This window comes from Bactrocera oleae, chromosome 2, assembly GCF_042242935.1.
Source record: "Bactrocera oleae isolate idBacOlea1 chromosome 2, idBacOlea1, whole genome shotgun sequence".
Classification (NCBI taxonomy): domain Eukaryota; kingdom Metazoa; phylum Arthropoda; class Insecta; order Diptera; family Tephritidae; genus Bactrocera; species Bactrocera oleae.
Window position 1 is genome coordinate 19,335,709 of NC_091536.1, and position 12,893 is coordinate 19,348,601.

Genomic DNA, 12,893 nt, shown 5'->3' on the forward strand with positions numbered 1-12,893 from the left:
ACATTACATGTTGTTGTTGCTTTCTATTGCCAACTATAACTGTATATAGAAGTTGTACACATTAAAATAATTGAATGGCGGTTAATTTAGTTACGCTTGCGATTTGCTTGCTTAATGAACATGATCTCTGCGTGGTGAGTTACCACGCCCTGTCTGCACTAGCAACTTATTAGTGACATTTTAATTTCTAGCATAACTGTGCAAAAATGAGAAGGTCAAACAGTTTACAATATTCTTAATGAGTTTTTAAAATAATCCATGGCAGTAGACAATCTTTTATTATTTATCGGCCATTTTTAATATGTCATGATCTATAATTTTTTGTCATTGTATTCAGAAATGTTAACAATTTCATCATGGAAAGATATATGCAAGAGCAACGTTTACAAATTCTTCAATTTTATTATCAAAATAATCGTTCTTCAATTAAAACTTTTTGTGCGCTTTTGCCATTTTATGGTCGTTATGGTTATGGTGAGTGGTGTAGTAAATAAACAAAACTGTCGATTCTGATGCGAATCCACAAATTATTCATGAACAACCATTACATTCACCTAAATTGACAATTTGGTGTTGTTTTTGGTCTGGTGGAATCATGGGTCCGTACTTTTTTCGAAATGAAGTTGGTGACACCGTTACTGGCAATAGAGATCGGTATAGATCGATGATAACCAACTTTTTATGGCCTCAATGGAAAGAAGTTGAGTTGTTTAAGTATATCACTCTTATTGGACAACACACACAGAGTTGTATTTAATACAGATAATCTTATAACATTTGAATTACGTCAATTAGCTGGAACAATTAATGCGTTAGTTGACTCTGCGTGTTTGCATTATTTTAGCTTAAAAAATTAGTATTTGACAGTTGTCAGTTTTATTGCCTTTAAACTCCTTATATTGTCAGTTTGTATATATATATATTTTTTTTTGGTTATATTGCATTTTAAATTAGTTTATTTAAGTTTAAATACTTTTAACAGTTTTATTTTTTTTTATTAATGTTTTCTTGATAAAATTTTTTTAACAATAATTTTATTCATTAATTTTTTTTTAATATATTATATGTATATAATATGTTGATATTATTTTATTTTATTGTATTTTGAAATTATGTTTTAATTGTTATTGAAATTGTTTTAATATATTTTTTATATTGACAGCTGTCAATTACTAGTTTTATAAATAATAATAATAAACATAACAATAATTTATTGATATATAATAACCTTGTTCTTTAATACCAACTAAAAATAGCCTAACGACTATATTGTTTATATTTTTAGATCAACTTGCACTGCTAGCCGCTTATTAGGCACCACAGGCCGCGGCGTCGGCGCCAACGCCAATAATTAACACCCAACCACAGCCGAAAACAAAGGCTCACATATCGTTTATTAGCTGATTACCAGCGTGTGTCGCTTCAAATTGGCGCACCAACAACAACAAAACTACAACAACAAGAGCAGCAGCAAAGCAGCGTCCTAGTGACCGCAATCTATGCACCGGCTGCCGCAAACTTGTCAGCACTTGTCGTAAAATGACCGAGAATCAAATATTTTCCATGTCGACCGATCTATTCGACACCTCGTCCAACAGCAGCAATCCACTAAAGTGTGATATCTTCTCGTTGGCGCTAAGCAACAGCAACACATCCAGTCTACTCTTCGGCACATCGACGCTGCCCGCACTTAGCCCATTGCAGCAGCTGAATGTGAATACCGTTTTCAATACAAATTCCAACTCCAGCCCTAATTCCAATTACCTTTCGAATTTGAATTCGAACGCCAACACACCAAACGACCACCAACAACAGCAGCAGCAGCAGCAGCAACAACAGCACACATTCACCAGTGTCGGCAATAGCGTTGGTAGTAGTGCTGGTGGTGGCAGCATCGGCGGTAGCAGTAATGTGATGCTGACCAACGCTATAAGCATACCGCGCAGTAATAACCCAAATCAGAGTCATACTCCTTGGACGCAAGAACGAGATTCGCATCATCATCCCAGCCCAAGTCCTTTGCAGCATCATCCCCATCATCTTAATAGCCATAATCACAACCAAATAGCTTCCATGATGTCTGCACAGCAACAAAATAACCAACAACAGCAACAGCTCCAACAACAACACCAACTGCAACAACAATCGTTGCAACACTCACAGCCACGTCTTTTTGTCGACTTCTCCGATTACGGTTTGGATGTCGCCTCGCTGGACGCTTCCTCGTTGTCGCCAACACTGCTGCAAGATGTCAGTTTGGGCGCTGCTTCGCCACTACATGGCATCACGTCCAACGGCTTCTATGCGGCTGATGCCTCGCCAGTCAGCAACAGCGGCAGCAATAGCATAGTCGGCAGCGTTGGTACCGTGGACTCGGCCAGCACGTTGTTGGGACTGAATGATAGCATACGCTCCGGCGACGATGGCAACAATTCGCTGCTCTTCGATGTCACCGGCACGCCTAACTCGAGCGCCATGTGGAGTGACATCAGCAATGCCATCATCACCAAACATGAACCCTTCACGCTGGAGGAAGACTACATTTTTCCCATAGATAAGACTGAGATACAGGCTGCCGGTTTCGGTGAAATATCGGATGATCATTTCCTCGATGTGATCGATAATTTTGATGAGCTTTTGAATAGCGGTGCTGGACAGAATGAATTCATTCTATCGCCTCAACAAAATAATAGCTCAAGCAATTTACAACAGTTAAATAGTCCACAGGCCTCGCCAGGTGGTGGACCACCAATGGAATTGTTGGAGATGCATAAGCAACAACAACAACAGCACCAACAACAACAACAACAACAGCAGCAACAACAACAATTGACACAACTGCAAACGGCTCAGCAGCAGCAACATCAACAGCAACAGTCGCAGCAACAGCCACGTTTACAGCACAGCAACAGCGCTGGCGGTGCCATACACACACACCATAATCACCATAACTCGTCTAGTCCATACGAAATCTACCATAGCACTCCAAATAAGCAACAAACACATCAATTGAGCAGTTCGGGCTCGAACTCATTCTCTCCGGGCAGTCAGGTGAGTGAAAATTTAAAAAAGTTACAAAGTTGGACCAGCGGTCGATTTAAAATTACAATGTCCGTATGAAATTACAATAATTTTTTGTTACTTTGCATCTACAGGCCTCGCATTCGCCACTTCAGCTGAATTCCATAACGCCACCACCACCGCCGCATGGCAATCGCACACAAAGCTTGCAGGTGAAGTCGCGCAACATGTTGGAATTGCAAAAGAAGGGATTCTCCATGTCTCCCGATCGTGCCAATGGCAGCGCCGGTTTATTGGGTCAATCGGTGCCGGGCAATAGTCACGTGCTGCTCTCCGGTAATGCGCTTAGCCCAAGTAGCGGTGGCAGTAGTAGCGGCTTCGGTAGCGCCACCGGCGGTGGCAGCAGCACTGGTGGTTCGGTGCGCAAATCGTTCCAGTATCCTTGTGATACATCCATATCGCGCCTGTCCTCATCGGCACCCACACATCTCGGACTCGAACACATTTGGATGCGACGTGAACCACGACAGCATTTGCTGTCCACTGGCTCGCTGGCCGAGGCTGAATCGTTCTCGTCTCTTAGCACCGGCAGCGTGTTGTCGCCGGATGGCATTGATTTCTCGCAGGACGATGATGACGATGCGTCGACAGACTACAACAGCGATAATTATGATGATCTGTCCAGTGATGGTATGTTTGGTGTGCGCATGAAATTTCGATTATTTTTTTTAACTTTTATTTACGCTTCTACCTCAGGTTCTGATAATGAGGATGACTCGCGCACCACCATTTCCGGCCACATGTCAGGCAGCAAATGCAAGGAACGCTACTTCTGGCAGTACAATGTACAAGCGAAGGGGCCCAAGGGTAAACGGCTTGTGTTCCAGTCACGTCTGGAGGACCCGCACGTCTTGAACGAGGCCACCGATCCGGTATTCAGCCCTAATTGTTCTGTGCGTGGTATCAAGGTGTTTAAAGTAAATACAACCAATTGCGTCATCGAACCACAGCAGTAGTTCTAGTGCAGGCTGCTCTTAACTGTAGTTCTCTAACATTTTTTCACAAACTAACAACAATTTGCTTACATATTTACAGCACAGCGGCAAGGCACGCAAGGGTGATGGCAATGATCTTACGCCAAATCCAAGAAAATTGCATGTCATCGGTAAGGAGTTAGACAAGTTGGGTCGCACCATCAACGACATGACGCCCGTATCCGAGTTGCCCTTCAATGTGCGCCCGAAATCGCGCAAAGAGAAAAATAAGTTGGCCTCACGCGCATGCCGGCTAAAAAAGAAGGCTCAGCACGAGGCGAATAAAATCAAACTTTTTGGACTGGAAATTGAACACAGTAAGTATTCGACAAACGCGTCGAGCTCTAAATTCATACTAATCGCTCTCGAATATTATTCGTTTACAGAACGTTTAATTAATGGTATTTTCGAACTCAAACAAGCTTTGGCGCTCAAATATCAAAATCAAAACAACGGCGAGCACACCGAGGTGATCGATCAGCGCATCGAACAGATCTACAAAACGGCACAAAGTGAGTACGGTTATTTGGGAATTATTTTTAGGAATTTGGGAGTTTGCGAATTTTCGATCTACTGTTTAAGAAATACACTTTTAAAGGCAGGAAAATTTGTGTGTTTAAGAATATTACGAGGTGTTACATGTAAGAGTTCGCGGCTGGGATTTAATCTTTCAAAACATCTTTTTAGTTTCTGGTTAGGGGTGACAAGCCTCATAGTTCTAAGTATTCCAGGAGCTAGATTCTTTTTATATAGTCCAATGTTGTTGTTGTTGTCAAAAAATATTCCTAAAGTAATTTCGAGGAACGGTGTCGAGTTGAGTTCTTGGCCGGATAAAAATCCGGGTCCGTTCCGGTAACTTAGACTCGACTGTCGTCGGAACGGAATAATCTAATGTCTTTCTGCGCTATTACAGTTATAAATTCGTATACGAATATGTTGAAAACCTAATCTATATATTGTATTAATTTCAACAATTAATTTGGAATCATTAGCTTCATAACTCACTAATTTTAGGAACGTTGCCACCCTAACCCATTGAATACTTGTATTTCTTTTTTACTAAATGATTGTCTTTCACTCTTTTAGCTGGTCTGCGTATAGCTGGCGATACCACTGATTTTGTGAACAAAGTGTTGGAGAATGTGAAAAGTGGTGTACCAAACGGTGGTCTCGAGGATTTAAGGCACTCATAGAAGCGTGGCAGAAGAGAAGTGAGAAATCAAAGATGTGAATAGCTATTAAGGATAAATATTGGAGGCTCAAAAGTGAAAATGAAAAGAGATGTGAAGGGTGAAGTGAGTAAAAACGAAAGCAAGCATATTTTAATGACAACTGTAACCGAGGAATAGAAGGTTAAAAGTTGCCCACAAACAAAAATACAAGGAGTGTGAATGCTGACTGCAGAAAGGAATAAACAATTTACGAGGATTGCTGGAAAATTGTGTTTCAAAGAAAAATTATCAGCTGTAAGAGCATAACTGATATCAAAGAATACGCAGGAAGCTTGATTTTATGTAAACATAAAGCTGTTAAATGTAAACGAAAGAGGCCACATATATTAAAAAACATACATATTTACATATATATATATACTTGTATATATATATAATCTAGCTTTTAAGTGCTAATGTTATGCGGTGAAAAGTAATGGTTAATGAGCGGGTGTAAAACAATATAAGCGGTTGCTGTTGTTGTCTGGAGCGATATTTAAGTAAATATGAGCCACACATACATACATATTTATATATATATATACATAGTAGCATATATAAATGTTGGCTTACAAACTATCGATATACATAGTTATATACATATGTATAAAACTACCTAGGCTTTAAGATTTTTTTATGTTTTGCTTTTACATGCAAATGAATGCAGAAATTTTAAACACACATACCTATACATACAAACATAACATACATACGTACATGTATGTATATAGAAATATACTACTATTTTCAACATAACAATTTAGTGACTTAGGCATATAAAAATGAAACGAAAAAATGAATTCAAGCTAGTGATAAGAAAAGTGTGAGAAATTTGATTAAAACAAACACACACATACATATATATATATATACATACACTTATGTGTTGGTGCACTCTTAGGCGCCTAAAATGGAAATAATTGTAGAGCGGCGCCGTGAATGCTTTCGCAAGCACCTGCTCCTCTAAAAGCAGTGAACTTAGTTGTTAAAATAATATTTTTACATACATAATTACACATATGCCTACAGACATATATAGCATGTTATATATTAAGCGTTTTTTCTAATTATCGTTATATTTTATAAATGAAAAACAAAAACACACATATTATTAAGAATTATAATGAATTATTTGATGGAAAATCTTTAAGTTTTGTTTGGCTGCTATTGTTTTGCGTTTAAGTTTTTTGTTTGACAACACACGCCATATGTGAAAAACTGCAGAAATGCCGAAAGTAATGTAAAAACTCTTTTAATATGAAAAAATAATAAGTATAGTGAAATAATGTGCAAAATGCATAATTACGAAGCGTTTATTTATGTTTGTTTTCAAATTATGTATTTAGGTCGGCTTTAGTATACCATCTCACTATTTCAGGGTTAAAAGGGGTATGGTTGGATAGCGGAGATGCTCCAGTTTAAAAATATAAATAATTATAGCTGCCGGTATCGTGGGATGGTATACTAAAGTTTTCCCATGTATTTTAGCACACATTTCAGCTTTACATGTATACTTACATATACAGTAATAGTTGTTTTTCGAACTTTATGTTGCTTATTTTCTTTTTTTGAAACAAAAAGCATCTACATGTACCTTCATTTTTATTGCACACACAAGGAGTGGCTGAACTAAGCGAAACTTGCACACGAACGCACGATGCAAAGCCAAATAAGGCTTGCTAAGAGAGTTTGCTTTTTATAAATATTTATATATACATATATATTAATTTTAACAATATCTTATAACAATACTACCTTCATGATTTAATAAAAACTTGCATTATACACTAAATATGCATATTTATTACAAAAAAAAATTTTTAATTTATAAATTTTCAAAAATATTAAAAAATGCAAACAAACCATTTACCGTTGAATATGCATATGTAATTGTTTGCATTATAAAATTATGGGTATTTGGTTGCACGTATACAAGCAATCATACATATGTAAATATATAATACTTGTATAAATAATATACAAATGCTATAATTACTATAAGTTTTATGAACTTCAACATATACAGGGTGATATAATTCTAATTATGCTAATTAATTTTATTTTTATTTTCTTTATACATACATATATGCTTACATAATGAATTAAAAATTATGGCTAATTTTAATTAAATATTATTTCTAACTTTTATTTGCATGCTTACTTTAGCAGCTTTATGCTTAATTTAATGTTATTTAAAAGTTGTCAGATTTATGCAGATATTTTATATAAGCACACATATGCATATAAGTTCATGATATGCAAATACAGACATGTGTTTATGTTCTGTAAATATAATTTTAATTAAAAACCATAAAAATTTTGATGATAACGCCAATTATTTTGAATTAAATTATATGAAGCATTTAGCGGCAAACAAAAAATAAATAAAATTAATTATACGAAGGCGAAAAACAAATATATTTTAATACGGTACATACAAAAACAAAAAATAAAAAACACTCTGAAATATTGACACTAAAAATAAGCAAATTTTGAGAAATATTTATATATATCTAAATTCATTGCTGAAACAAATTGTACAACCAAAAAAAAAATATTAACGAATATACAAAAAAGTAAACCAAGCACCTAATTTATTTTTTTTTATTATTAATTGTTGGCGCTGAATTGAAACACTTGTGAGCAAATTTCCAACCTATTTATATTGCTGCAAAACACCTGTTTAGAGTTATGCATAGATTTAAAATTTATTCGTCAGAGTCACTGTTCAGCTCCACATTTTATAAACCATGTTGCTGTTGTGGGTTAGTTAATTTTGAAAAAATATATATATACATAAATTTATATACAGAAGCTACTTTTCGATATTGGTGAAATGTATTTAATTTTTTAATATGAATTTTTTTTCTTTTGTGCCCAATTCTTTTTTATTGGATTTTATTTGCAAATAAATTTTGACGAAGAGAAATAAACATATCGGAAAAAGAGAGTTTTGAAATTATTTATATATATTTCATTAGTGAAATCAATTAAAATTGTGTTTCTAAATATGAAACGCATTTCATACTTCGCACTATTTTAAGTTACTATTTTTTCTTTTAATATTTGGTGTTAACAAGTTTATAGCTTTCAATTATTTTTATTATTTTATAAATTTAATATAGTTATTATTTTTTATTTAATATTAATCGTCATTTTTATTTTTTGTTTAATTTCAATAATTATTATTATTTTTTATTTATTTTTATTTATTTGCTTTAAATAATTCTTTTGTTTTAAAAATTGTATTGCTTTTAATTTGTTTTATTTTATAAATTAAAGATTGTATTATTTTTATTAAATATTTAAAGTAAATGCATAACTTTAAAGTAATTAGATATTTTATTTTATTTTTATTTTTGCTTTATTAATTTAAGATGTTTATTTTTTTAAATTTAATATTTAAAGTAATTAGATTTTTATTTTAGTTTTATATTTTATCAATTAACGTTTTTGAATGTTTTTATGTTTTAAAATTGAGTGTTTTTTATATATATTTATTTTTTGGTTTATTTGATATTTGTTTACTGAACCATTTAAAGGACTTTTCACATTCTTTAATAATTTCTATGTACTAATTTCATGAGTAATACAATAAAAAATAAGCATTTTTACATTCTAAAATAAATTTCATAAATAAAAATATGTTTAGCGCAAAGTAATCCAGCAGTAAACATACAAAATATAAAATTTCTTGTAAACAATATATAATTTTTAACAAAATTAATACTTTGCAGAAAAAAGATCAATGAAAATGTAAAGCTGCTTTTTGCAACCTAAATAAATTGTATGAAGTTTTTATTTTAATTGTCTACAAAGCAACAGCAACTGGAAAAAAATAATTAAATGGGTACATATAACAATAACAAAATAATCAATCAAGCAACCAAACAGCCAAACGACAGAAATTTATAACGGGTTTCATATTATAAAAAAACAAAGAAAAGTGTATAGTAAAAGAAAAATGTATAATAACAAATATATTTTTCCTTATTGTAATATGTACATACATACATATATAATTTAACATGCTGATACACACGCATAAACACGTGTACATACGCTATATATAGAAATTTAATTTTAGTAATTTAATGCGATGAAAAAATACTTTTAAAATATGAAACATCAAAACAACTTAGATTCTATTGAGTTTTATTACTTTCAGTGCTTTAATTTATGGTCTATGCTTTTACTGTTTTATTGACTATTAGTTACGCTTTGCATTTACTCTCTTATGGATTTGGTCGTTTAAACACTTTAGTTTCTCTTTATTGTTGAACAAAAAAGTGGTTTCCAACGCTATGGAATCACCAACTTTTATAAAAAACGTAGTTTTAGAAAATATTTTCAAATGATTTTGACATTACAGCCTCTACTGTATACACGCTTAATTACATACTCAATTTTCCGCATTTAGTAGGCGTTTTTACACACTTGACCCTTTTGAAGGTCCCTCTTTTTTTACTCTAAACAATTTTTTTTATTAGTTAGTCGAAAAAAAGTAGTTTTGTAATTGCTAAGTTTTAAATTTTTAGCAGCTCATTTGTGATTTGGAATTTGCAGTACAAAAATATAAAGTAAGTCCAGTTCAATTACAATAAGACACTACTGTAGTACTAAAAAAAAAGTCGAAAAACTACTGTTATATATATCATATTTACTATCTAACTATCCATTTGTATTTGAGTTACAACTACAACTTAAATTTTGACATTACTTACGCTAACTGTCATTAAAATTAGTTTTTCCCCGACCTTTTGTAAATATAACGGTAAAATACCCGTCTTTACATATGTATATTCCACTAATTTCGATTACCATAGCAAGATTTTCTTTTAATTGACTTTAATTGATGTTTCTACATTACAACAAGTTTAATGTTGTTGTTTTCGATCATTAAATTCCTTTTTTTTAATATTATATAATTATTATTATTTTTTTTGAACTGGACTTCTTGCTCTTGAAGTTTAAGTACCTCTAATTGTTATGTAACGATTTGTGTTCAAATTAATATCAAAATTAGTTGGTTAAACGTTTTTTTGGGCTTAAGTAAAATGAATTGGTTCAAATATTGAAAAAAATGGCATGAATTAAAGAAAAAGGAAATTATATGTGTTAAAAATTATTTAGCAGTATATTTAATTTAATACGCCTAAAAGTATGCAAGACTCGCAGTGTGGGCTTATGCAGCTATTATTATTGAAATAATTCGAAAATACAATTTTCTTAACTTCACAATCTCTATATAGTATATACCCAGTAGGAACACAATTAAAAATTGCAATTAAATTTATGAGCGCAAAGGTTAAGATAAGCAAGTGGCTTAATTATAGCATTGCATTACTTGTCATTAAATCCAAAATAATATTGAAAATTTGCATAAATTATGAGAGTACGAATGTACGAGAGTGAGAAAGTTTACACACATGGCTCAGAAGCCAGAAGCATTGAAGCTATTTTTTTTTTTTTACTTTTGCTTACTTATATAACTACTTTTGGTAATGCAAATGTAAGGCAGGCGGTATTGTATGGCACGCTGTAAAATAAACAATACATGCTTTGCATAAGTACAGAATTTCGCACAGGGATAGCACTGTAAAATAAAAAGGCACACTCAACCCAAAGTTGACAATTGTTGAAAACTCACGAAGAGCTAAGAAAGGAAAATTGAATTTTAATTCTTTGTAGAATTCTAGATGTTTTTAAGATTCACTTACTATATATTCTTTAGCGTAGTTATGCTAACAAATTTATGAAATTATAAAGAAGGCACATTTTTAAGCAAGAAAAAAAAATATATAAATGGATTTGTGTATAAGAGAGAGGAATTAGTGTATAAGAGAGAATTCATTTTGAGCAGTTAAACTAAAAATTGAGTTTTGTGTTTTGAAATTTAATATTTAAGATTTAGAATTTTCAAATTTACCAAAGTAACTTTAGTTCACGAATTAACAATTGGTCCGCAAACGCATATGGAATATGTGGTATGGCAAAGGAAGGAAAGAGCAAACGAAAAGTGATGCATGTGTGGAGAATATGAAATAGGCACACACATACAAATGAAAAGTGATAAGAATTTTCAAATTCGTCAACTACAAAAGTGGAGGCTACAAAAATCAGGTGTGGTGTGAGTGAAGTAAGGGATCTAGACTTAAGTGATTGAAATTAAAATAAAAAACATATATATATAAGAAATATATTAAAAATATATTTGTTAAGAAATATTGGAAGGCTTTTTTATGACATATATAAAGAGGTCTGCAATTCATATGGTCCTAATAAAATCGCAACTAAAAGTACAAGTAGAAGTAAAAAATCATAATGAAACAAATTTGCTTTAAAATGTCAGCAAACATAAATAACCGTAAGAACAATATTTTGTTTTAATAATAATACATGTTGAGGCTCCTTTTCCAATAAACGATATACAAAACCCATAAGCGCACATTATATAATGCAATAAATTTTGAAATCCAGATGGAAGATTTTTTTGTGTTTAATAAAAAATTATTTTGACTTAAAAATTTGTTCATAAATTTAAAAAAAAGAAAAAAATTCTTGAATTTCAAATAATTATATATTTTTGGAAGCCAAAAATATTTGAAAGCTTCAAAAAATTTATAAATATACTGTCAATAACTAAATTAATTGTTGCGCAATATATTTGTTAATTAACTACATTATTTAAATTTATTGATTATAAATATTAAATTTTAACTTTGGCAATCGTTAAAAATATGCTAAAAATAAATATTGAACGGAAACCGATTTTTTCTTTTTATTAAATATTAACACTTAATGCTACAAAAAAATATATAAACCAAAAATTGTTTAGCTACTAAGAACCTATATTTTTCGTTGCAAGGAGCCTCAGAAGATACATTTTAAAATTTTTTTAATATAACTGTTCTTTAATTTTTATGCGAGTATAATTTAAACCATGCACGTAAGTTCCTCAACAATACAAGTATATTAAACCTTAATTAAGGAAAAAAAATTAACAAAAATTTGGAACTAAAAAATTAAAGAATAAAGTTTCAAAATACAAAAAAAAATATATATTTTTAAGATTTTATTAATAAAAAAACTAAAAATTCGAAAGGGAAATTGAACTTTAAAAGTAAAACGTAAATGTTAAATGTGCTTTAAATTAATGTGCTTCATTTATGCAAATGAAAATGGAGAAAACCAAGAATATAAAAACATAAGAAGTATATAATAAAATAAAAAGTAGTTTATAGAGTTTAAAATATTAGGAAGCAGGCAATTCGAAAGCAACAACAACAGGCAACCGAGCAGAGAAGAAATGAAAAACATAGAACGAAAGCAAACAAATGTGTAAGCGAAAAGAACTACCTCAGTAGAACATTAATATAAATGCAACATATATACAAAAATGTGTGACCTACAATATACCATATGCACATACAGTTATTATTTAAGCTATCAAAATTAAAAAAAAAAAAACAACTTTAAAATTTTATATACGTGAATACAAACAAACATATATGCTAAGATGTTAAGCTTAAATAATTTATAAACTGCATGCTGAAAAATAATTGGCAATATACATATATATACATACATACATATATACTTACATAAATGTAAGCTTACATAAAAA

The 12,893-nt window shown here is 31.6% G+C and overlaps 1 protein-coding gene across 5 annotated transcripts in view; it reads left to right on the plus strand.

Moving 5' to 3' along the window:
• Positions 1-6,568, plus strand: part of REPTOR (repressed by TOR) — a 68,871-nt gene extending 62,303 nt beyond the window's left edge. For all 5 annotated transcript variants that reach the window (XM_036377837.2, XM_014248037.3, XM_070110729.1 and 2 more), the window contains exons 3-8: positions 1,286-3,051; positions 3,156-3,711; positions 3,778-3,998; positions 4,117-4,372; positions 4,442-4,567; positions 5,142-6,568. In XM_036377837.2, coding sequence (XP_036233730.2) covers positions 1,540-3,051; positions 3,156-3,711; positions 3,778-3,998; positions 4,117-4,372; positions 4,442-4,567; positions 5,142-5,248 — 2,778 coding nt within the window. In that variant the 5' untranslated portion in view covers positions 1,286-1,539 and the 3' untranslated portion in view covers positions 5,249-6,568. The remainder of the gene's footprint in view (positions 1-1,285; positions 3,052-3,155; positions 3,712-3,777; positions 3,999-4,116; positions 4,373-4,441; positions 4,568-5,141) is intronic.
• The last annotated feature ends 6,325 nt before the right edge of the window (positions 6,569-12,893 follow it).